This window comes from Triturus cristatus, chromosome 1_2 (genome assembly GCF_964204655.1).
Source record: "Triturus cristatus chromosome 1_2, aTriCri1.1, whole genome shotgun sequence".
NCBI lineage: Eukaryota > Metazoa > Chordata > Amphibia > Caudata > Salamandridae > Triturus > Triturus cristatus.
In genome coordinates this window covers 85,113,924-85,141,079 of record NC_140580.1, presented here as the reverse complement: position 1 = coordinate 85,141,079, position 27,156 = coordinate 85,113,924, and the positions used below count along the sequence as shown (strand labels likewise).

The 27,156-nt window shown below is 40.8% G+C and overlaps 1 protein-coding gene across 10 annotated transcripts in view; it reads left to right on the top strand.

The window, feature by feature from the left end:
• LOC146866846 (scavenger receptor cysteine-rich domain-containing protein DMBT1-like) overlaps window positions 1-27,156 on the top strand; it is a 1,139,300-nt gene that overhangs the window by 279,959 nt on the left and 832,185 nt on the right. For all 10 annotated transcript variants that reach the window (XM_085602006.1, XM_085601995.1, XM_085601984.1 and 7 more), the window contains exon 10: window positions 6,220-6,261. In XM_085602006.1, the coding sequence (XP_085458132.1) occupies window positions 6,220-6,261 (42 nt within the window). The remainder of the gene's footprint in view (window positions 1-6,219; window positions 6,262-27,156) is intronic.

The following is a 27,156-nucleotide window of genomic DNA, read 5'->3' as shown; positions in this document are numbered from 1 at the left end:
GGACTCTGTCCCATACGTGATGCTACAGCTTTACGGAAAATAACCATTGGTTCAATACTGGTACCTCCGTTGAAGTGGTCAGAATCAATTAGATCAACTCATTAATCTACTTGCGAGCTTCGTAGAGATTTAATTTGAGGTCCTCAACTCATATCAGTTGGCTGACGCCACCGTATTCTCAATACAGATAGCTCCCTGATGAAGGTTTTGTTCTTCTATTCTTCCGTAGAGATTTTACCGAAATGCGTGTCGGCGCATTGCTGTCTCTGTTTATTTCAGTGAACAAACACTTGTATGCATCAAATTAAATGATTATAGAATCACTTGAAAAATGTTAATATGTGAAAAAAATATTTTGATCATATAATTGTGCATTAAAAAAATTCCTGTCTGGATATGTCTTTTTGGTGTTAAGCATGTTTAGGTGTGAGTGTGTAATTTGTTGTACAGTTTTTTCCAAGTAGGTTTGTGTTTTATGTCCTATTTATCCTCACGATGATGCTGGCGTATATATGAAAACTGTTGTATATAATGTAAATGTAAATATTATTAGCGGATCATGTACATGACCAGTATTATTATTGTTATAGATTATGAATAAAATATTACATGAAAAGATATGACTTATGGTGTATTAATTTTGGAGACACACTGTCTACTTTTTAGTTATTGGAGCAGTTGTGTTTTTCAGTTTTCTTGCTTAAGCCTTCCCCGGTTTCTTCTCTTTTAATGTCAATGTCAGGGACCCTCTTTTTTGATTGCAACTGTTTACAAAACTCATCTGCTTCTAATGCATCATAGATCTGTAGCGGTATTGATCAAATTATAAATCTATGTATTGAAGAGTAACTCTGTGTGCAGATGACAGTTGACAACTTGTGTCCAATATGTTCCACACAAGTTTTTTGGTTCTGCAAAAAAATGTTTCCAACAGGGCAAAGATTCTACCTAGTAGATACTAAGTATTGTGAGCAGCCTTGAGTTATTAGACAGAATTGTCTCAGCATGACAATGTCTACATAACACAGAATACTGTGTGCACCATGTACTATCCTATGTGCATGTGCTTCTTTTTCTTCAAAAGAAGAGTTATCTGTAACGCTTTCACCACAGTATCAAAGCTGCAGATAGTATGATCCTGACCACATTCAGGCCTTTGTTATTTTAAGCAAATAGTATATTTTTTGGCAAGTACTAGATAGACGGTACACTGTTCTTAGTAGATACTTTCTAATATAATTTATCTGAGATGGCATTAATGATGCCTCATATTATTCTGAGCTATGTTATACCCAGTTTCAGGCCCCAATTGCCATACTAGTTTATGAAGTAATGTTTACAAAAGAAGCTTGGATGATGTCATCAGTCATGTCACCAATGATTTAATTTAAGATGTCATCTGCGATGTAATAAATAATGTCATAGAACATGTCATGAGTGATGTAATATGTGAGGTCATAAGACGTGCATGGCAGGACTGCAAGTTATAGTTAGCTCTGCTAACAATAACTGGTGAATTTCTGTATTTTGTTTCAGCTAAAAATGTTAATGTTGTCACTGACGCATTCAGCTAACTATAACATGTCTTTAAGCTTTGTTTATTCTCTGTAAATTTCTAGGGTTTGTTTTTTTAAACAAAAGCAGATCTTGTTATCACACCTAACTATAATCTCACATTGACTTGTTTTTTTAAGTGAAGATATATAGATAGAAAAAAGCGGAGGTTAAATTGAAGTTATAACTAGGTGAAAGGAAATGTCAGTTAAAACATAATGTTTTAAAACATGCTATCAAACCAATCATTGAACACGTAATGAGTGGTGTAATATGTGACGGTACAAGCAGTGCATGGTAAGGGTGTGAGTTATAGTAATTTTAGGGCACAAGTTATAGTTACTTGAGATAAATATAACTGTTGAATTTTGCTGGTTTTGTAGTTTAAATCATTGTGTCTAACTGACACATTCATCTAACTATAACATTCCTTTAAACTTTGCTTTTTTCAGAGAACTTCTAATGTTTTATTTTAATGTAAAGTAAGATATTAAAATTCCTAGCTATGATTTCACCTTAACCTTTGCTTTAACCTTTGTTTTTTTTCCAGTGAACTTCAGTTTTTTAGGTCTCGCCTGATCCAGCGCTTGCGCTGATCTGGCCGAGACATTTTGTAAACAGGCTTTTTCAAAGTGCTGCCGTGGCCTAAAGCTACAGCGCCCTCCATTGCACGCAATCGTAATCGCGATTGCAATCACTTTCACTTTCGCTGCCGCGTTGCCAAAGCTTGTTTCTCTTTTCACTCCAGTCCATGCAGTACTGTACATCGCTTCACCTTTGCATCCTCATTAGCTCACCTTGTCCTCTTCCCTTTCCTCATTCTTTACATTCTCATCTCTCGTTTTTTTTATCCTCCGTGGAGTGTTTCCCCCACCCCCATTGTCTTTCACTCGCAGAATCAGTCGAATGGAATGCTAAAGGTTTCCAACATGCTCTTTAAATAACGAAAAATAAACCTTCCGGGGACTGTGATGATGAAAACTGTGTTTTGATGTGGTACGCGGTGATAAACTAACTTTAGTGTATTAGTTATGGCCTAATACTCCTCGTCAACACTTCATTCACCACATTTGCAGCAGCTGTGCTCCGCTAATGAGCCCCCCTGATTAGCTCTTCCCATACCTCGCGTTTGAAGCTGGTTGCAAGTGAGCACGTGACATCGGGATGATTTACAAGGTCGTCAGTGACAACATCAAAATTAACATATTCCCATTTCATTTGCTTTGGCAGCAAATTGGCTCCTCTTCTGTTGTATTTGCAGGCAGCGATGCTAAAACCAAAATAGGTGTATTCAAAACAGAGAGGTTAATTTTTTTTAAAAACACAAAAAGTTCAGAGTCCATTCTGTATTAGAAGTAAAATTGGGCATGGGTGGGTAATGTTTTCCTGCACGCTTAACACGAACAGATGGGTTTGAGACACCTCTGACTACTGTCACGCATGAAAGGTCACACACAAATCCCTTTTTTGTTCAAATTGACCTTTCTGCCATGTAATGAGTTTTTCCATTTCAGTTACTCTCGACAGGAGCCATGTGAGCAGCCCCTACCATCTCCTTTAGGTTCTAATGGAGCTTGATGCCTGCTTTTTTTATGCATCACCTTCATTTTCATGCTCTTCCCTTCCAGCAACATATTCTCCAACCCAATCCGTGGCTACTTTCATCTTTAATCCAGGGGTTGCTGTTATGATCTTTTTCTTGACAAAATGCTTTAATAGCTGCGTAGTCTCCCTGGGGCATGAGTGACTAGCAGCTCCAGTACAGGGGTTTTCTTTACTTCCTGGGGCTTGGTGTCTTAGCGCTATAATAAGATAAACAAGACTACAATTCCCAGAATGCAATGACAAAAATGTACTGTAGCAGTTAACTACGAATAGACTTGAAAAGCGTGGCAGAGCTGCTTATTCCTCAGTTTTACCTTATTAGAAACTGCAGCAAGTGTATTAATACGACACTTACTAAAATCTGTTTTGGGCTACATAGACCAAAAAGTTCCGCGTAATATTAAGTTGAAGATCTTCTATAATTGTCTTTAAATTATGCACAGAAATCATACAGTTTTTACAGTATAATGCTTTTGTTTAATATTTTTGTTTTCTTTTCCCAAGTGAATGGTTTTATGGTATTGAATGTCGTGTTTCTGTTTTGTATTCCCTTTCTCTTTCATTGTACACTACACACCCACTATGGTTCATACCTGACTTGAGATCCTTTCCTACCACCCACTGCATATCTTTTTGCCAATTTGTTCCTTTCCGACCCAACTTTCGATGTGCTACACAACTCATTCCTTGTATTCCCCCCCCCCCCCCCCTTTTCGGTCCGTATCCCTTGTTTTGTCCATCCTGTTAATCTCTGCCACACCTGCCACTCATAGCATTTCTCTCTTTACCCACAATTATTTTTATGTTTTCTTCTGTCCCTTTCACAGACTACTCCCATTCTCCCTACCTTTAACTTTTACTCTTACTTCTTTCTCTTTGCACCACTCTTGCCTTCTCCTTTCCTGTTGCTCAATTTCTTCCTTAATTTCTTTGCCAGCTCACGTTTTAAGGACTTGCCTTGCTATCGCGTAAGTGATCGCAAATGCAATAGGTGTTGCATTACTAGAAGTTTGATCTATTGGCGTTGCATTATTATTAGCCAAGCCAATAGCTCAAACATTCCATAATGCGAGACCTATTGCATTGCAAATGCTTGTCTAAAATTGTAAAGTAAGATGTCATTGCTGTGTGTAGGGGTGCCAACACCTTGTGGGTGCCCAGCCTCCCACCGTGCACAGTTTTCAGATGTAGATTTCAGACATCATCAGTGATATTTTATCGGAGGTCATAAGTGATTCATAATAGCTGTGCAGTTTACTCCTATGTCATTTACGAATAACTGACAAATTTAATCGCTTTTTTGGCTTTAATATGGTAGGTTTTTTTTCAGTGCAGTTCTAAAGTTTTTTTTTTTAATAAGTGAAAAATGTTGGTACCATACCTACATAGTACTCTACTTAACCTTTGATTTTTTTCAAAGAATTTCTATTGTATTTTTAAAAATGAAAATTAATATCTCATTATGATATGTCTACAGCCAAATTCCGTGGGCCGGCCAACCTCTTGGTGAGCTGTGCATGGTGTGCTGTTGGCCACAGGGCTTAGTCTGAGGCCAGCTGTATGATTGCCAACCACCCACCCCAAACAAGCTCTTACCCTTGGGGTGCAGCACTGGCTCTTGGAGTACCGTGATAATCCGCATTTTATTTTCATTTCGTGTACATGTAGGGTCCCTCTGGAAGTCCCCACAAGGGTTTTCTACCCGACCCCCTATATATATTTTTTTTTTTTCAGGAGCCCTGTAGTAGAGGCTGCAAAATGTTCCTTCATGTTGAGACCACCAATCACATCACTCAGTTTGATGTTTTATTCTACGGGCTCACGTGTAATAGATATCGATACATTTTTAAAGATATCTTATCCATATGCATAATTTCTCTAAAGCGGCTGAAAAGATTTACACAAAATCACAAAAACAACCTTTGTGGGTAAATAGCTTTCTGACAAATTTGGTGTAATTCGTTCAGTCATTTTTTCAGTATTGTTTTATAATTTTTCCTACGGGAATTGCATGTGGAAAAGATGTTTTCAGACCCTCTTTCCCCTTTTAACCCGGCCTCTGTTTGGTGGATCACCCTGAAACTTTCCAGGAAGGAGCTGAGGTGCGTGAACTATTTCTTTTCTGGAAAGTTTTGTAAAGATTCCTCAAATGGCACTAAAGTTAGTAGCGAAACAAAACATACTCTTTATATGGAAACTTTGACTCCTACATAACTACACAGTGGCTACTGCCACTGTGTAATACATATATAGCCCTTTTGCAAACATGTTTTATATAATAATAGAACAATAGTATTTAATAATATACAGATCACAGTAACAATATCCAAAGGTGCACTCATGTAGGTACAAGGTTAAAAGGGATGACAGTACATAGTTATTGATTATGCAACATGATACAAAAGGAATTGAGAGAAACAAAGAGGTAAATCCAATGAAGAATCCATTGAAGGAATTTCCTTGCAACTCAGACCAAGGAACTTCTTCGGTCCTAATTATAAGCTGGTGGCCAAAAGACTACCTCTGTGAAAACAGGAGTGTGCACATGGATTGGAATTCCAAGCTTTGTGATAATAATCGCAACCCTCACTTTTTTCCCACAATAGATTTCAGTAACTCTAACCACCCAAAATATATTGGGGAAAAAGCCTTGGATAAAGGAAAAACATGCAATATCTAGTGTTTTAAATGCCTTTTCTGCATGTAAAGGTTATTTAAGCAAATAACATGGAAAAAAGAAGCATTTATCACACCTAGTAAATACCTCAATCTGAGGTAACGAATGAATGTCTGTCAGTGTTGAGATCCATTTCTGTCCTTCTGTAATCTCCTGTCCTACATACATTCCCTCACTCTTTATTACTTCAAATATTACTTGCCTTGAGGTCACCTGTGCCCACGCTTCCCTCTCTTGTACAGCGCTCCAGTGTTTTATAGCTAGGCCTGTGTTATACAAGCACCATGCATACTGTCAGAAATCGAGAAACTATTCTGATAAATGTTCATGAAAGATTATGAGATCAACTTCCACAATCTTATCTATTTTCCTGTCTTTCATAGCTCAATGGACCACTTCAAGTTCCAGAAACACCACTGTAGCAGGTATGCCCTTTGTTGTATTTATCATGTTTGAATGAATGAAAGAGCAGAGCCTTGTATGCATGCCATATAAAACAAAAATTCTAGATTCAGTGCTAGAATTTGGCAAACCGGGCACTAGGAACAAATTAAGGACGTTGCGGTGAAATAGGAGCTCTACCAAAGACGACAGCCTGCAGATAAATGGGACAATAAGACAGTCTTTACAGTAACCCTAAACTGATGGAAGGTTGGAAGGAGGATGAAAACATCAAGTTTTGGTACTTTGTGGCAGTAATTAAGAATGCCATGTTGCTAGTGTCTTTTAGCAGGGCTGACATGCCTTAAACCTTCACCTGAATGAGAGTTTTGGATTTTGATGAAATTCTTATTGTAAGAGGAAAATATCTATTCATCACTGAATCCAATACAAGCGTGAGACATTGTTAACAAGCTAATGACCATTGATGCCACTACCTTAACTTCTTCGCACAATATAAGTCTCCTGTGGTTGAAGATTTGCCTTTCCATGATGTGGTTGGAAACATTTATTTTAAAAAAGGGAAGGAACTTTATAAAACAGGTTTTCCACATTTTTTGGTGAAACGTTATGTCTTGCAGTCTTTTGAGTAAAAATATCATAACATTTTCCAAGGTCAACACAATTTAGCCAGCATGGTCTCCCCTTCCTCTTTGACATCCAAGGAGGAGTCTTTATCAGATGCTACTGAAACAAAATTGGAAACATGTTCAAAAAGAGCATATGTGACCTCCAATTTTTCACTTCGAGTTTCTACTAATGCAGCATATTTGTTTCAGACTCTTTTTAAAGACTTCCAACTGTTAATTGATGCCCTTCATGAGCAGATGGATACTACTGAAATGTTGCCCACGATGGAAGTTTTAGCTCATTTTCTTTCTGACTTTTCTGTTGACTCCATGTGGTCCTCAGTATGTGCCTTGATCACTGCAGCTCGAGGCAAATCCCAACTACAGTTGCAGTCTCAGCAGCAGCCCTGCCTACTTAAGTGCAATCAATCCTTTATAGTGGGAGGAAGAATAGTTTACTTTTTTCAGAAGTGGCAGCAATAAGTGTCCGACAGGTGTGTTCTCCAGATTGTCTGTTACATATATCAAATTCCTTTCCACACTCCCTTTCAAGAAACCAATTTTGTGCAAATCCTTCTCCCAAAGGATCAACTGAAATTGCAGGCAATTCGCCTAGTGGTTCAGACTTTCTTGCAAAAGCAGGCAACAATTCCAGTCTCACTCCACCAACGTCACAATGCTTCTATTCAGTTTTTTTTCGGTACCCAAGCCAGATAGGTGATTTAATCCAGTTTTGCCTCTAAAGTTCCACAACAGTTTTGTGCAATGCCTCTCTTTAAATATGGTGACAGTGCAACAAATTCTGCCATTTTACAAGGGGGGTGGATGGTCACTTGACACTTTCAGGAGGCTGATTTTCACATCCCCATTCATCACAGTTCTTAGAAGTTTCTCCGTTTCACAGGAGGTGAGGAACATTTTCAATTTGAAGTACTGCCATTTGGTGTCTCGTACTCGCCAGGGTCTTCACAAAGTTACTTGTGCCAGTTGTGGCTTATTTCTATTTAGTTGAGGTACAAAGATTTCCATATCTAGGCAACTGGCTAAATGTTGCGTCTTCTTTATTTAAGGTACTGGAGGATGTCCAGCGTACCATTCAAGTAGTATCTTTACTGGGTCCACTTCTCAACAAGGACAATTCAAATCTCCTTCCTGCTCACCAGTGATAGTTCATAGAGGCGCATTTTGATTCCAAGAGTGCTAAGGTTTTTCTTCAGGAGAACAGAATGTTGAGTCCCCAGCAACATCTCATTTGGCTGCAAATACAGGGATTAAAGTCCTCCTGCACTGCAATAGTACCATGGGCCCGGTTCTACCACAAACTATTGGTGCAGCATGTTCTATACTATTGGCCTCAGTGACACCACCCATTTGTCAAGGCTTTCAGTAGTGGCTTTCTCTAATGAATCTCCTAGAAGGGGTTAGAAGGATGGATCCTCTCCTTGTAGTCATTACAACAGATGTCAGTCAAAGGGAATAGGGATGGGTAGCCACATTGAAGGAGTCAGAACCCTTCAGATTTGAGGGAAGTAGCTGCCATTGGCTTGACCCTCCTAGCCTTTGCAACTATGTTACTGCAGAAACCAGTTCTAATCAGGACAGACAACCTGGTAGCGAAGGCTTATGTCAAACGGTGTGGAGAGTCAGGGGCAGAGGGGGTTGAGGAACACTCTCCATCTCTGGGGTCTCTAGCCATGGAGATTCTTACATGGGTGGAGACCCATCTTTGCTCGTTCAGTGTAGTTTTTATTCCGGAGTATGTCAATCCCCATGAAGACTGTCTAAACTCCTCAGGCCTTTCAGCTGGTGGTGGATCACTTTGGGCTGCCAATTATTGCTCTTCTTCTCAAATTCTGTACAGAGGGAACTTATGTGGAAGTCTGTTTTATGGATGATGATGACCCATTTGTGATTCCGTGGCCACAAGCTCTGCTGTATGCCTTCCCTTAGTTTCCCCTCCTCAGAAGGTGCTTTGGAGGATTCTGAGGGAGAGTTCTCCAATCATGATCATAGCCCTTTATTGCCTCCAAGACAGTGGTTCCCTTTGTTTCCTAAGCTAGCTGTGGAACCTTATCTTCCTCTACCATTTTTTTCAGAATTCTCTTCACATTTTTGATCTGACTTTGACTTCAGTTCAATTCAATTCAAGTATCTTTATTTGGTTACTTTAGAAAAATAAACATAAAAGCACAATATAATTCATAATAAAAAGTAATTTCAGTGCCACATGAATATATAATTCCAGTTCACATGACTTTGACTTAAATCCATCCATTGCATTTGACGTCCTGGAAATTGAACGATATGGGTGGCAATAGCTAGAGTGCTCCTGTGACTTGGCTTGTGGTATTGAGACTGTGAAGAAAGACTCTACCTTGAAATTCTACGCCAAACGCTGGAAACATTTCTGTTCTTGGTGTTCCGTGGTAGGGGTGGATCCTGTGATGGGTGATACTTTTAATATTCTAGATTTCCTTAAGGAAGGATTAGCAAAGGGTCTCTCGCCTTTTACAATGGGTTCCCAGTGGGCGGCCATAAGATTCTGTTGAGAGTCCAGGGTTTTGCTTTCCTCTATTGTTCCCTTGGTTCTAAAACTTCTAAATTGTTTTGAGCCAAAATTGCCTATTCTTTCCCACTCTCTTCCATCCTGAGACCTTTCAGTAGCTCTAAAGGGTTACAGAAAGAATCATTTGAACCCTTGGAGCTGGCTGATCTCACTTGGCTTATATACAGATCGAGAGGGAACCACAATCAATTAGTGAACATCGTAATTTTAAGAAACATGTAAATAGACGGTTGCAAATCATGGTTGATGAGTTGAATTCTTTGTCAATTGCGGCATCTAAATACATTCCTAGAACAGAACGCCTTCCAAAGTGCCAAGGTCAGCACGACTCATAAACGTTACCTTTCCACGTAACGGAGCATCCGTATGCGTATTACGCTTGCCAGCAAAACAATAGACTGTTTCTGTCTAGGACCCACTCTTGTGGGTCAGTGATTTCCTTCGTCATCACCCAAGGCGAAAGGGGGAAGGATGGGTTTTAGGGAGGCAGGCAAAATCAAAATTATATTAAATCCAAACGCAAATAACTAAAATAGCCATGAGTAAATAACCCACAGCGTCTCCCACTTACAAATCATAAATGTCTTCAAGAAGGGTATCCTAATGTAACTAACAAAAAAGTAGCCCATTGAATACTATGCCCAAAAATATATATTGGTTCATCTACATCAATTCTCCATAGGACATGGAACCTCTGGATTTGATAGGAGAAAGCACCGAAAATGAGAGAGGAAAGGAAGGAAAGGGTCAGAGGGTTGCAAAAAAAGGTGTGATTATCAATCATATTTCCATTAGGCAGAAGAGGGAGATATTACATTGATACCATTCAGAAATGTCCATGTAATGCACACTATATCAAGGTCCTATTGTTCACAGGGTTAATTCCATAATGGAATAACATGTTAGGGAGGGGAACCATTAATAATCCAGAAATTGTACATATTGAAACACTACAAAAAGTAATGTAACTCATTGTCTGAATTAAGACCTCTTGTACAGATCTAAGTTAACAAATCCAATGGGCCTTGCATTGCTGAAGTTTCAAATCCCTATCTCCCCCTCTTGGATCTTGACCAGTTCTATGCCATGGATTTGAAAATTAGCTGTATTTGTCCCCATTTTACATTCATGTGAGGATAATGGGTAGGAAGTATCTTGTGGAATGCATGCTCTGCTTTGTTCCTGTATACGTAGTCTCAGCTGGGATGTTGTGCTCCCTACATATATTTTTACAGCCACAAATTATCACATATATCACAAATGTGGATTGGTAATTAAAAAATTGACCAATGGTATACTACTGGCTGGAATTATATGTGATATTTGTTTGTTTGTTCAGGCCAAGATGACAAATGTTATACTCCCCACAGGGAAACAACTTTTACAATGCAGTTGTTACATCGCGTCAGCATTACAACGCGGTCATTACAAGGACCGCGTTGTTACAACGCAATGACATTACATAGCAAGTCACAAGATTGACTTGGTCTAGATGGCGCTCCAACCTAAGGAATAGTATGATTTACTATTCCAACACCTTCCCTACTGTTGTGCAGGGTGGAGTTGGAATAGTAAATTATATTATTCCTAATGTTGGAGCACCATCTAGTGCAAGTCGATCTAATGACTTGCGTTGTAAAGGTATTGCATTCTAAGAACGAGGTCATTGTAACGACTGCGTTGTTATGGAACGCTATGTAAAAGCATGTGTTGTAGCATGCTATATTCCTCCCCACATCTAGAAAAACACAGCGGGTGTTTCAGCCTGGTGCCTATGTCCTTCATTTTCGGTAAAGTATAACTAGGACAGAGAAGTTCCCTGATAGTTTTGCTCCTTTTATATACGATGGAAGGTTTGTCATTGATCATAGATCCATCTCGAGGCACTCCTTTTAGGAGTTGGCAATGCCTCTTAAAAATCTTGTAATCTTCATGATTGTTTCTAGAATAGGTGGCAATAAGGGACAGTCGATCCTGAACTTCTGTTCTGGACTTACTCCTGAGTGTACAAACTCTTTCGATATTCTTTGCCCTTTTTTCTGCTTTTAAAATATCTTTCTACTTGTAACTCCTAGTTTAAAGTCTTTCCACTATCTGGTCTGCATATACTTTGAAGTGATGGCCCTCACTGCAGTTTCTGTGCATTCTAATCAATTCCTCAAATGGGATTGCACTTTCAGTGCAGGGCGGATGTGCACTTACATGATTTAGGATGCTATTCACAGCAGTTTCTTTCCTGAAGAGTGTGCTGTGTAGTTTGCCATTTGTTGCATAACAGTTTACATCAAGAAACTGAATATGAGACTGCAATAAGTTCAATGTGAATTTGACATTAAAGGGATTTTGATTTAAATAGTCAAAGTACATCCTCATTTGTCTCTCAGTGCCATTCCAGATGACAATCACATCATCAATATATCAACCCCCAAAATGGATCTCTTTTGTCCATTTTACTGCTGCCTGAGCCCAGGCATACGTCTGTTCGACCCACCCCATAAACAGATTTGCATATGAAGGTGCGAATTTGGAACCCATGGCAGACTCTTTTACGTTTACTCTGTTTGTTATATAAGTAATAGTTATTAGGTAAGATCAAGTCAACCATTTCGAATAACATTTCATTAAGTTCTAGATAATCACTTTCTTAGTACCTCCAGGTAAAAAGAAAGCGATCAACCGCCATGTGTCCAAAATCTCTCTCTATACACGTGCACAGGGAATCCACATATATTGTTACCACTTACCGGCCACATCGAGTCTTCCCAGACCAGATCTTCAAATTTATTGAGAATGTCTTTAGTATCACTGACAGATGAGGACAAATTCAGTACTAGGGGTTTAGTAAAAGAGTCCACAAACTGAGAAAGATGCTCCTTTAGTGAACCTATTCCTGAGATGATCGGATGTACAGAGTGTAATCTATCTTTCTTATGGACTTTCAGGTAGAAGTTAGAAACATGAGAATCTCGGATGATCTGTTTTGAAAAACTCAAATTCCACATCTGATAATAATCCATTCTCCCTCCAATGTGCTAGTTGATTATAAGTGTTGCAGTCATGTATGGGTTCTCTTGTAGTTTCTTATAGCATGTGGTGTTGTCAAGTTGCCTACATACTTCCTTTTGATCATCCAGTCTGTAATTAGAGCCACATTTCCTCCCTTATCTACCTCATGTTTAATCACAGAAACGTCATTCCTTAGACCAGTAGTGGCAGTCCTTTGGCATTTTGTAAGGTTTTCCAGATGGACTCTGTAGGTGTAATTATGAATTTTATCCTCTAATTATAGAGATCATTAGTCACCTGTTTCCAGAAAATGTATAAGGTGTTTAGAATTATACAATGCGGTGTGAACTTCCTACTTCTGTGAAGTCCACTATCACAAGTATAATCTTGCTGTATTTCCAGGTCATTCACCAGTTTGTCTAATTCAATTGTTGCATTATCTTCTGGAGACAAAAGTGTGGAGATATCTTACAACTGTGCCACTGATAGCTCTGACAAATGAAGCCTATATTCAGTTTGCATTTTCTTTAGTTCATTCAGATGGAAAAGGCATTTAAGTTTAGCTTTACATACAACTTTAAAAACATCAACATGAAGGCCAGAAAACAAGCCACGGTTTGTTGGGCAAAAACCAAGCCCTTTGTTTAGGACAGATAGTTCATGAACATTTAAGCTGTGGTCAGGTAAGTTAATAACTATGTTTTCCTAGGGTAAAGTAGTGCCTACAAGAGATGACCCATGTGCCCCCTTTACTTGTTCAGCCTTTTCTGCTGGTTTCTGGTCAGCACTCCATCTTTTCTTTCTATTTTTTTCTCCAGCCACCCCTTCTTGTCTTGTGCTGTTTGTTGCCAATTTTGTATCTCAAAACCTCTTCTGAAACATTTGAGGTAGTATTTGATTGTGAACCTTCCAAATTATGTTTATTTGGGCTGTCTCTTCAATGGAAGAGACATCAAAACTGGTGTTAATACTAGACAAACTTCCTAGGCTAGGTGTTTGTTTGACAATTGATTTGGGAATAGCGATGGTATCAAATTTCTGGGCAAAAGCGAAAATTCTTCCACTTTCATAGTCTCTATCGTCTCTTGCAATTTTATTATGTTTTCTCTGCCTTACTGTCTTGTGGTGATTCTGAATTTGATCCTTTAAAATTTGATAATTTTTCTATGTTGTTTCTATTAAGTTAAGACCTTTGATTTTTTATTCAAGGACCCTAATCACTTCTCTTAGTTTGAGGGTCTTTCTTTCTGTATGTTAAATTAGGATCTTCATTATTTTGAAAGACGAGTTATGGACATTTACCTCTCATTCCTGTAAGAGGCTGGGATTAGGGTAAACAAATCTAGGAAATGTTAAAATCCTCAAACCATAGGGGACTTTCTTGTTCTCAAGATATCTTTTTAATGTGACAACGTCCCACCATTTTGAAAGCTTGTTTTTCTTTAGCTTTTCAAGCCTAATAAATTTAGATTTTAAACCATCTTTGTTAGAGCTACCTACCACTGGAGCACGTTGGGCTCCATTGTTGGTTCCGAACAATTTTCTAGCCAACTCCTTACTATTATCATTGAAACTCATTATATTCTCTTTATTATTAGTGCAGGTGTGCTGGCAAACCCAGTAAGGACTCTGCACAAGACAGGGAGGCAGCCAGGTATTAAGCAACAGCACTACCTGAAATCATCACATATAGTGCCCACCTCAATGGTCAGCTGCTAATTGACCAAAACATAGGCATAAATTATATACAAGAGTGATTTACAAATAGGGAGACTGGGGCAGAAAAGCTCGCACCTGTCACCAATAGTGAATTTAATATCATTAATGTGGTGCTCTGATCAGGGAGTGCAATCTCCTATCCTTCCTTGCACGGGTATTCCCCTTAATATATTTAAACAAAAGTGACCAGCACACACAATTAAAGATCAATGTCCACATAGTCTCTAGCTTATTGCAGCGTGGGTTGCACAAAATTCATCCACAAGAGTCCTTGTTTCTTTGGAAAACTTCTTTATTCAAATCTTCACAGGGTAAAAAATATTCTCAGTAACCAACGTGTTGCGTATCTTTACAAGAGACACCTTCATGGCAAAAAATAACAAACAATATATACATAATTAAAACCATTTCACAAACAAGAGAAATTATCAAATTCAAAAGCTATTTACATAAATCACCTTCTTCCATTTCGACAGCCCTCAAAAAGAATAGATGATACCAGTTCACCACTCAATTTAAACATCTATGTGCAACACATTTTCCAAAGTCATACATTTTTACCTGTGAAGATTTGAATAAAGAAGTTTTCCAAAGAAACAAGGACTCTTGTGGATGAATTTTGTGCAACCCATGCAGCAAAATGCTAGAGACTATATGGACATTGATGACTAATCATGTGTGCTGGTCACTTTTGTTTAATAATTTATATACAGATCAAGAGGCAACCACAATCAATTAGTGAACATCTTAAATTCAAGAAACAAGTAAAGAGACGGTCACAAATCCTGGTTGGTGTGTTGAATTTTTTGCTTTATTGCTATATTTTTTCTTTTTACTCTCAAAATAATGCAGCCAACACGTTTCACCTTAAAAAACACTACATCAGTGCTGCAAACATGAAAAGACCACATATATATGAAAAAACTACAAAATTACATATATACTAATGACAACACTGAATATAAATATAACATGTACAAAGAACAGACCACGCAAACATTTATAAAAACAGTCCCATTAGTGATCACATTAAAAAAAAACACACATGTGGATCTCTCTTGCCCAAGACATTGTCCTGAGAGGAGTTGACAGGCTGACAAAATACTAAATTCAAATAAACCAGTGCAACTTATGACTTCAAATTACTAATCAGCATGACACAAATACGACTGTATGGATAACGTGTTTCCTGAGCACACACTAAATCATATTCGGTAAATAAATTCATATGACACAAATTTCTTGTATTTTCTCTTGATCTTTTTATTTTCTTTCTTTGATTTGCCCAGCCAGCCAACACGTTTTTTGTCATCTAAGGTGTCCCTCATGACTACATCAGGGCTGTGTTTCCGGAATTATCCTTGTTTAGTATCTCCACGCCGGTTCTAATTCCGTCCCGGCAACTGATTGAAAATGTATTTCATATCCTGCCTCCCAGATTTTGCATACTCCCTATAATCTTAAATCCATATGTTGTATGTCCTTCTTTCTGTTTATCTTCCTAGAATTATTTTTGCCTCGTATGAGGAGGAACATGGCGGCCGCTAGCTAGACGGCGGGGGTCACGCTCCATCGGGCTCTCTGTCAGGGGTCTTGCTGTCGGGAACCCTGATGTTTTTTTCTAGCGTAGCCCTCCCCTCCCGCTTACCTCGGAGGTTATGAGGTTGTGATGTGTGGTCTGCTGTCCGCTCCTTTTGGCTCTGACTTCGACTCCGGTGAATGCTCAGGCAAACACATGGTCCTGGATCTCAGTCCGTCGGGGGCTGGTGACTGGTGCTGGCGCTGGAGGTGGGAGGAAGCAGTACTGCAGTGGAGATGCCAGGACACCGCCCGCTTCCTGCTCTGGATCGCCGGAGGCAGGGGCATCACCAGCGCCGGTACCTGTTTGCATTCAAGCCCTGGGACAAGATTTGAGCCACCGGTGGATTTTAGGTGGCAGAAACAGTTAGTGGAGCAGAATAAAGGTAAGGGGGGATCTTCAGTATTTTCAAGCAGCCCCTCCATCAGCCCTACCTGCAGTACCCGCTTGCCTTGGAATAAGGAGACATTTGTGAGCATAAGGTTGTCAGTACAGGGAGAAGTACCCCCCCCCCCTTATTGCATGGAGACAGGCGGGGCTGCAAAAGGGTGAAAGTGGACATTTCTCCACTTAAATTCAGTAGATATACGCTGCGAGCAAGAGAGGCCCACTCTTCCTCTAATACTGATATTATCCAGCCTATTTTGACCCCCCGTGTCTCCCCGCCCATTTTTGAAGTTAAAGCGTCAGTCAAGCAGCGCAAGCAGAGAGGGGACACAATGGATAACGGGTCACTCACCAAGGGGAGAGAAGCTGGTAAGGGTAAGGGGAGAGGCAGGGGGAGGAAAACATTGTCCTCAAAGGTGAAAATCACCCCATCTTTGAAGACTTATTATAAAGTTATGTCTACTTCAACAGCAACTACTGGTGAGCCTATACAGAGCGTTGTTCAGAGTGCTGTTCAGGACAATCCTGTGGGAAGCGCGCATAGTTTACAGGGCCTTTCAGCAGATGACACAGGTAAACTTTCAGATCGAACAAGCGTAGCCCCAAAAGCTGCATCTCTCATCCAGCAGTGCATCCTGAAAGGACCAAAGCCATTGATTCCTCCGAGCAAGCCTGTTGAGAGTTCAGTAGTTTTAGAAGCATCAACAGCAATTACAGCAGTTATTCATCCTGCTGCCAGCCTCTCCAATAGGTATTTTGCCCTTGAAGTACAAGACAACCAGGAAGGTCAGCAGAGGATCCCCAAAACTATAAACGACATTGTTACTGACGTCCATGTTGTCTCAGACTCCACGACCCGTTCACTGGCTGATATACTACTCGCCATGATGGAAGAGATGACAAGTAGGTTCACGGTCTCCGAGATGAACTAGGCTGAGATGGCTAGCAGGTTTTCCATGTCAGTAGCAAACAAGGCGGCTATTCAATCATCATGTGAAGTGTTAGCCCAGAAATTGGAAGAAGTCACCATGAGGACAGACGCTATTGAGTCAAAGATTCCTAAACTTAAGGAAGCTATACATGCAACTTCAGCGGATGTGGCAAAACAAGGAACTAAAGGATGATCTGGAGCGTCTAGAAAACCATTCCAGGAAAAATAACTTGAGGCGCCTAAATGTTCCTGAAGCCCTTGAGGGGTCAGATATAAAAGGGGTTTGTTATCTCCTTGTTAAAGGGAACAGTCTTAAAAAACTCGCCTAATGTAGACCTTTTATATGAGATCCAAAGGGTACATCGCAATCCTTTTAAAAGGAATCCAGGCAGACAAAGGTCAAGGAAGATATTGATTAATTTTTTGCCATACTCTGTTCAGGAGTTAATCTTATCCTCTGCCCTTAAGGAAGGCACTATAACTTCTACACTTACCGACCAAAACCCATTCTCCTTTTCTATAAGATCAGATATTTCGCATATAACTGCAACAAGACAATGGGAGTTGGGGAAGAGACTTGAGGATCTAAAAAGATTGGGGGCAAAGGCTCAGTTGAGGTTTCCGGCTCAATTGTGCGTAATGTGGGACAATCAGATGCATCAGTTGCGCACCACAACGGAGGTGGATGCCTTCATTGTTAAAATTAAAATAGAGATGGAAGGTAGAGAGGGAGGGCGTTGATGTTACGGGGGTTTCTTGACATCAAGTCCCCAGATTTAATTAATAGTATACATGTACTTGTTTAGACAGCCCGAGGGAGCAGCGATCGAACAGGCTTAGCCTATTGGAAGGGAGGGTTCCTCATGGGGAATGGGGGTCACAGGGTCTGGGGGGGAGGGAGAGGGGGAGCACAGGGTGGGGAGCAGTGGATAAAATAAAAAAATATTCCTTGTATCACTTAAATGTTAGAAAAAGCACGTCTAGTCAATACCAAGGGTTTGTACGCTGATGGCAGGAACTTCCATAAAAGATAGTAAGGACAGCTTTATCTCTTGGAATGTAAATGGGTTAAGGTGTCCATGCAGACAACGGCTGATATTGAAATATCTAGAGCTTTCTCCAGCTCAGGTCTGTCTCTTACAAGAGACACACTTGAGCTATGTAGAATGTCGCACAATATTCTCGAGAATCCCCTGGATAAAATTTTATTGCTCCTCACAACAAATGATCAATAGTAGGGGAGTAGCAATTCTGATTAAGCAGAGGGTTTCTTGTTCTATTAAATCTGTGCAGACGGATCAGACAGGGAGATGGATAGTGACGCAGGTGGATTTTGGAGGGACATAATTAGTCTGTGCCTCCATTAATGGTCCAAACGTTGATGACCCAACCTACATCTGTAAGCTGCAATCTAAATTAATTATGGAAACTCCTCCCTTGATCATTGGTGGAGATTTTAACGTCCTTCTTGACCGATTATATAGGGGCCCCCAGAATTTGTCGTGCTATGAAGAATTTGTTGCACAACTTGGATCTGGTGGATGTTTGGAGGGCAAATAAGGGAGACCTTCAGGGGTTCACGTTTTATAGCAAAAAGTATCGCCATTCATCCAGGATCGACTACATTTTAACCAATAGGTATGACCTGGATAGCCTGACGGGGGTTTCTGTTTTGCTTAGTCACCTTTCTGATCATGCTCCAATATTATTTTCATATCTTAGGAAGAACGTTACAAACCAGATGGACGCTCAACAGAGCTAAGTTGTTGGATCCCAAAATTATTCGGGCTATTAAATCATCTTCCTTAAAATATTTTGTATTAAGTATTAGCTCCACGACCATGGATTTTGTCTGGGATGCCTTTAAGGCCAATCTGAGGGGCAGGCTGCACGGCCTTATCTGCTCTAAGAATCGAGCTGAAGCCCGGGAGTTACACATCATCAAGGGAAGAATCCTCCAATTGGAAGCTGAGAGGAATCGACTCAGGAAGGTTGGCAAAAGTTCAGGGAGATCTGGAGGGGGCAAGGTTGGAGTATAGGGGGAAACTGGACCAGAAGTGCAAGGCACAATGGCTCACTAAGAACATGCAAAACTTTGAGTACGGGGAGAAGGCTGGCGCTCTATTGGCCTGGAAGGCGAGAGTTTATCGCTCAAAAAATAACATCAATGAACTTATAATAAATAACAACGGGGATAAATCTAGTAATATAGATGACATGCAGTCCTGCCTCCTCTCTCTGTTCTCAGACCTCTACAAAAAGAAATTAGCCCCCTCACTAGACCAAATACAAACTTGGTTGCGGGGTAAAACTCTGTCAACATTAACTGAAGCCAGCTGTGATCTCCTTGATGCTCCTATAACTTTAAAAGAGATCAAAAGCCAAATAAAGAAATCTAAAAATAATAAGGCATCGGGAATTGACGCACTACCAAATTAAGTTTATAAACTCCTATCGGATGAATTGACCCCGGTACTGGGTAGTTTGTTTAATTCAGTATACAGCTCAACAGGCCAGGTCCCTAGCTCCTGGAAGGGAGCTATATCCAGGAGCAGACACAATGGCTGATAGGCAATATCGACTTGGCTGTAGTAAGATCAGATCCTTTGGCAGTAGTTGCCCTGGACTCGGCCAAGGCTTTTGATAGGGTCTGTTGAGTGTACCTCTGGGAGGTACTAGGGGCAATGGGCTTCGGCCCTATATTTATTCAAACTCTGAGGAAATGTTATCAGGGAGCCTCTGCAAAGATCCTGTTGAATGGTATGCTTACCCCCGGTTTAATATCCAGAGGGGAACAAGAGAGAGGTGTCCTATCTCACACCTGTCGTTTAATATCTACATCGAGCCACTGGCACAAGCCATCAGATTGGACGACTCAATTCATCCCTTCAAATCCCAGCTTTATCAATGTAAACTAGCCCTGTATGCAGATGATATAATACTATACACCAGTGATCCAGGGGTGACTATTCCGTGGCTTGGAGCCATTTTGGAAGAATTTGGCTCTATCTCTGGTTATCTAGCCAATTCTTCCAAAACTGAGGTGATGTGTTGGAACATCGATCAATGGGAGGGCTCCGCTAGTAGAGAGTTAAAATACTTGGGTATTTATATCGTTAAAGAACTGAATAAAATACCTCAAATCAATATGAATAAAATCATTAAGGAAATTGATCGCCTCTTCGCTAGATGGAGGAATCTTCCCTTGACAATCTACGGGAAGGTTAAATTGGTGAAGATGGTTATTCTACCTAAGCTGACTTACCTGTTTAATGCAGTTCTCTTGGCTTTTCCTAATATGTGTTTACGTAAGGCTCAAAGTAAGATTGGGAGCTTCATCTGGGGAGATAAAGGAGTAAGGTTATCGTGGAAGAACTTGCGGCGCAGGCTTACTAAGGGGGAGTTGGCTCTCCCAGACATCAGATGGTATTCTGTTGCATTCCAATTTAAAGGTGTTCGGATGCTACTCTCTAAACCAGTGGAGACCTCATGGGGAAGGCTGTTGGGTGAGATGGCCAGGATGGAAGGCTGAGGAGGTGGAGAAGGCTTTTTATACAAGTTTGGGACCCGAGGTACTTCAAACGAGTGCGTTTGAAGGTCCTCAAGTCGGTCCTGGAAACCTGGTATAAAGTGAGATGTAGCTGGGTAATCGGATATTATTCAGAATTTGCCCCTATATGGGACTCCCCTGGGACACCACTCTGTCTTCAAGATTGTTTGGCTGTACAAATTAGGAGAGCAGGCCGAACCATCTGGTCTGATTTGATGGACGCAGAAGGAATCCACACTTGGTAGCTATTAAGAGCTAAGAAAGGCCCTGGCTTTTCTAAGTTTAAGTACTTATAACTTAAATCTTGGTTTGAAGCAGAAAAGGGGGATATAAGTGGAGATTGGGACATGGAGATTCTTTTTCAATCAGTACAGCCAATGAAGAAAGAAATCTCCACTCGGTATAAGAAGTTTCAAGATGCAGAAGATATAGAACTTCCACCACAATCTTCGGTCTGGAACCAATCCCCCTTTGAGCTTAACATTGTAGACCTATTAGAACCCTCTTTGAAATTACTCTACAAATTCATTAAATCAGCTAGTTTAAAAAAGAATCACTTTTTTGTTACTAATCGACTTTATTATATGCCTGCCAGGATAGCCAAGTTTGCCCTGCTACCAACTCCTAAATGCCCCAGGTGTATGACATCTAACGCCAACAATATTCATATCTTCTACGAGAGCCCTGAATTAAGAACTTTCTGGAAGGGGGTGGGAGATTCTCTCTGCGACATATTCAAAACAAACATGGAGGTTAATCTATCACTAGTGTTTTTTTGGGAATGATGGTTTATCTACCACAAATTTATCACAGACTCATAGCGGGCTGCTGTTATACCTGGTGTTGCTCGCCCGGAGAGAACTATGTATGAAGTGGAAAGATCCCCAACCCCCGAAGTCAGAAGATTGGCTTAAAGCCTCATTTGCTATGGCCCGCCTAGACCAAGACGGAACTGGGGATAACTTTATAAACATCTGGCAGCCCCTTATGAGTTGGGGCCGCGATTTAAGATTAATATAATCTTTGTTGGTTTTCCCCATGGTCCTATGATTACACCAAGCCTCCATCAACGGGGCCGGTCCGGTCGACCTAAGCAAGTGCAGTAAGCCGTAGGGCGCCCAATTGGAGAAAGACGGCTTTTTAAGATCTGCAGAAGCTTATTGGTGGGATGAGGACATAAGAAAAAAAAAAGAATTCTTTTTGGTGTCACTATTATTATGCATCCAATATAACGTGGCTTCCTTTAAGCAATTGACTAAAAATGGTATCCGGAACCGCTCTTCCGGTATACGAGATTCCGTACTCGCCGCAACACATGGAGGAAGAGGACGGATAGTGGCGTCCTCGTACAAGGTGGCTATTTACAATTTACACGTTATCTTGGATGAATAATAATAGTGACACAAAAATAATTCTGGGAAGATAAACAGAAAGAAGGTGATACAACATATGGATTAAAGAATATAAAGAGTATACGAATATTGAAAATAGCAAATGCAATGCTCACCTCACCATGGGAGGTCCCTTCCATGGTGAGGGGAGCATTCAGTAGTTTTCACTGGCCCTTACCACCACTGTTTTCCTGGGGGGTGACAGGTCAGCCTCCAACAGCCCTTATGCCGCAGGGACGTCTGAGAAGTTTGGCTATGGCAGAGAGAGAGAGTAGTGTTCACAGTGGCCAAACTTACAGTGAACCCGCATGTAAATTTCACAGGTGAACCACTATGTTGGCAGAGAGGGGACTCTGTTGCCACTATGATGGAGTTCAGCTCCCACCAACATATAAATTGCGCCCTAAGTCTCTTTTTTGGAAGTCAAAGATTTTCAGTGGGATGAATCTGCAGGCTGTGTCCGACGAAAGATCCAGGAGGCCGGATACCATTCTAGAGAGAGGCCACTCAACAGGACATAGCAGGAGCTACTGTGAAGTCAGTCATCAGTGAGAAGGTAGTGCCTGACCTTTTCTCGGTTCTAACAGCACTCTTTGGTGTAATATTTTCGAAGTTTCAAGTTTGGAAATTGGTTATCTGGTCTTCTTTAGCACCACTTTAGTAAAGCAGTCCACTGAAAGTCCATCCACAGGCCCAGAAGTCAACTGAAGAACAGGTCAGAGAGTTCTATTGGTATACTTGGTTCCCACTTTGAAGTTGAAGAAGATTATGGTGTTTCCCCCCCCACAGAAGTGTCTGGAATTTCCCGCCTCCCTGCCTTGGTCCCAGGATGTCTGCAGTGACAATGGACTAGTGTGAAGTTCTTTGTGTGTCTGCTGAGGCAATGTCTTTCAAGTGCAAGTAGGGATGTTCACAGCTCCGCCCCCTACCCTGCCAGAGTGGCACATCCTGCCACCCATTTAATCTGTTATGTGACTGTCTGTGAGGAATACAAACAGGCCAACTGTCACTCATTCCTAGTCCTGTGACCCAGTAACAGGCTGCAGGCACCAAATGGCTAGGACAGGAAAATGCTAACTTTCTGAAAGTAAATAAAAATCAAGACTGAAGTCTTAAACAGAAAGCGCACTACCTTAGTTAACTCAAAATGAGTGTGTTTAGACCAATCTGAATCAAACTTTGACATAAACAATAAATGAACTTGGCACTGTTAATTCATTATACACAGTAATTTGTTCAAATATCAACCAAAAATAGTAGTTATGAAGATTGTCTCCGAATGCTTGTCTTCAAGTTGCTTTATTCTGCAACGACAATTTCAACATTTTCCTAACGTTGCATCAACCAAATTGTAATTTCAAACAAGGAGATTCATCGCTCCCAATGCATTTCGGGTGAGCATTCACCCTTCGTCAGGGGAAATCTACAAACAAATATATATATATCATAAAGCAATTCTATTGACTGACAATCAAGAGGTAATCATATTTATGGCTGAAACATCCAGGATGATCACAGTCTATACGGTTTTCTTTAAAAAAAAATTGTTATGCTGAGATCATTGTTGCTCTCCGAGGTGACGACCTTCGTAACAAACTGTGCAGCATGGAACAGTATGTGATGAGGTATAGCAAGCCCGACCACCATGTTGTGCAATAAGTTCGGAAAAAATTATTATCATAAACTATTGCGAGCCACCCGTGTTAGTAGCTAATTCTAGTAATTAGAATCGAACAAATATACCCCCAGCAGGGCGGTTTCTACCATTAGGCAAGACTAGGCGGGAGCCTAGGGCGGCAAAAGGGGGAGGGCGGCAAAAAACATGAGTTTGGTATTCGATTTGAATCCCCTTGAACGGCCTTCGACCTCGAAAGCGCATTGGGTAGCACGCCTTCGTGATGTCACGTTCGGCGCCTCGGGCTGGCGTTGCTAAATACGCACTCTCGACCCGATCAGAATCGGACCTCTGTGCTCGTGCTCACCTCGCACCCTGTGCTGACCCCAACTTCCCAAGGTGCCCGCCCGCAGATTGGTGGGTAAATGTCGATTTTAATTGCTAAGTATTTTTGAGACAGTTGCGTAGGTGTAAATGTTCGGTTTGCACATTTGCAACATTAACTAGAGGTTGCCAATTTTGAAAGTTATCATATTTTTGGTTAAAATATGGCACTGTGTCAGGGCGAGATAAAGATCTGCCCACGGTTCCACAATTAGGTATAATGGCGACCCCTCACCTCCGCCCTCATTTCTTTTGGCTGGGTACTATTCCCAAAAGAAAAAACACATCTTCTCTGAATATATCTGTATCTAAGTGTAAAGTCTAGTCTGTTCCATCGTGAGGTGCCTTGAAATGGTATGTTGCACCTGACTGAATCAGTGAAGTGTGTTTCGTGTGGGGGAGGGTGTTTTTTTATGCGTGTCTGAGTTAAATACTGTTCTGATTTCAAAACAACAGCACACACAATATGTCTACATATCCTCCCCCGCGCAACATTCCAGCCAGTGCCTTACAACTTAAAGGTGCATTCTTTTCCCGTCCCCATGCAATGCCTGGCCTCTCTGCTGAGAGTGTCAGTGAGAGGCCTGGTGCCGTTGCTGATAATGTGTAGCTGAACATAGTGAAGCGGATCAGACGTCTGGCACGCTGCTTGTTGTCATAGATTTTATTATACAGACTCGATAACAGTGGTGAAAAGCTGTTTGCGTGCAGCAGCCGTAAGAACACATGAAGGCCCACAGTAACCAACCACTTCTGGTGATTGCCCACTCTCTTTGCTGCCTACTCCTGGAGGTTACATAGTTTAATGAATAGTTTCATGGCCAGATGCTGTCAAGAGGCTCAGACAAGTACACGTTTGCTGCTGGGGTGAGTGTACCATCTGCGGGCTACGAGTGTAAACTTCGGTAGGGCCTACTCAGCCTTTCATCCTTCCAAGGTTAATCCATTGAGTAGAAGAATACAGTTTAGAAACGAAAATGTATGGTATTTCAGCACTACATAAAATGCTGTTATTATGAACATGTTCTGGTTACATCTAATTGCCAAGTCCTCGACTTTATCCTGGTGGCCGGTATCATATCAGGTGAGAATAGATTTATATGAAAAATTGCTCCAAACTAAAACTGAAATGGAAATTAGTTTTACGGAATTCAACTTCTGCTGCCAGAACACTATATGTGGCGGTCACTACCAACATGGCTGGTTAAAATGCGGCACCACTAATTCAGTCTCTCTCCAATAACTCATTCACTCTGTCTTTAACCCATTAATGGGGGTTGCAAGGGCACACCCACAGTGAGCCCACTTCCTTTCGTAACTTGCTCACCCAAAATCATATTTAATTGTAACGAAACCTCGTCTTACCTTCTATTAATGGCTGCCAAGTGTTCTGTATGATTGGATGACAATTATCGCTTGTATAGCGCTTGCAACAATTATCTCGCTATTAGGAAATATATTGAGTCAACTTGTTCTACTCATTTCATTAGCGCCTTATAGGTGAAAGGCTGAGTAACTGAGTAAGCCCTGACCATCTGTGAGCTGACTATCTAGGAGGACGTGCTCACCCCACTGAAAAAAAAGGTTATTGCCGCAATCTAATATAACCTGTTAATAGTAGTACAGACAACATAAAGTATAGTTACTCTGGATTTTGTCATGCCTTACTGATTTTCCTTTAAATATAGTAGGCAATCCTTACGTTTGGGTCCTTCGACACAACTCAAGTGTTCAATATTGCTTATGTACTGCCCTATTGCTTTATTCCTAAACATTGGCTGGCATATATTATTCATGTATGCCTGCCGGAGCGGGCCTCGGGTTTCCAGTAATGATGTGACAAGGCCCTCTCCACAGCTATTTAAGGGTTTACATATTCAAAATTCCTGGTCCCCTTCCGTGATTGCATGAATAAATGAATGCATCAGTTGGCGAGTGACTGAATGAGTGAGTTTTTAAGAAAATGAACAAATTAATGATTGTGATTACCAGTCAGGTTGAGTGACCAAGATAATGTAATAGTTAGGAGTAGAGGTGGAAGAGCCAACAAAATTAACAGGGAGAGCCGGGCCAAGGGTCTGGCTTGGATCTTAGAGCCCATGCACGAGCCAAGCCCTGAAAATGTGTTTTGTAAATCATACAACAAACTATGTAAAATATGATAAAGTCTCTTCGAAGTTCCAAAAAGTGCTTTCCTTTCACACGTGGAAGCTTTGATATTAATTGGGCACATTACAGCACTTCATTGAGAAGTTGTGTACAACTAATAGTCTAATCTCAAATATTCGAAAGTGCTTATAATGCGATAGTGAAGCAAAAAGAGCTTCAATGAAATTAAATATTTGTCTAAGATCACACAATTTCAGTATGGAATCCACGATTTATCCAGCTTTTCTGGTTTCACTCTGTATAAATCATCCAGTAAATGGGTATCTTTTTGTGTTTCCTTATGTTAAGGCTTTGTTTTTAGTTTTAACCTCTTAGTGCATTCTTCTGTAGTTTTTAAAATATAGCTTCAACTTGACCCGAAGGTATTGAAGCGCTTTACATGCGCACCAGTTACATTACACAATTACAACACAAACACACGCATTGTTTATAGGCTTGGGAGATTGAGGGGCATATTATCAAGGAGGGCGTTAAAATTATCGCCGGTTTAGCGGCAGAAAACTGCCGCTAAAGCGGCGATAATGAGCTTGATAATAAGCTGCAAAGAATTCCAATAGAAGCCCATGTTCACACCAGAACATGGACTTCTATTGGAATTCTCAAGGGCATATTATCAAGCCCATTATCGCCGCTTTAGCGGCAGTTTTCTGCTGCTAAACCGGCGATAATTTTTAACGCCGTCCTTGATAATATGCCCCTAAGTGATTTGCCCAGAATCACAGGATGATGAGCTGACATCGACAAGCGAACCTGCTTCCCCAGTTCCATAGTCGGCAGTTCTGGCTGTTACATGACATCCCGGTAGAGAGAGGGCAGCCGGAGTCACATGGGAGCTCAAGGACGAGTTAAGCGATCTGGAACTCCAAGGTCTTGACAGATCTAGGAGAGGAATCCGATGAAGAAAGCCAAGCAAATTTCTCAAGTGCGCTGGCTTTTTTTACGTGCCTCAGTCAAAAAAAATTCCTGGGATGCTGTTGTGATCTACATGTTGGGTTAATGCATCCTCCCCATTG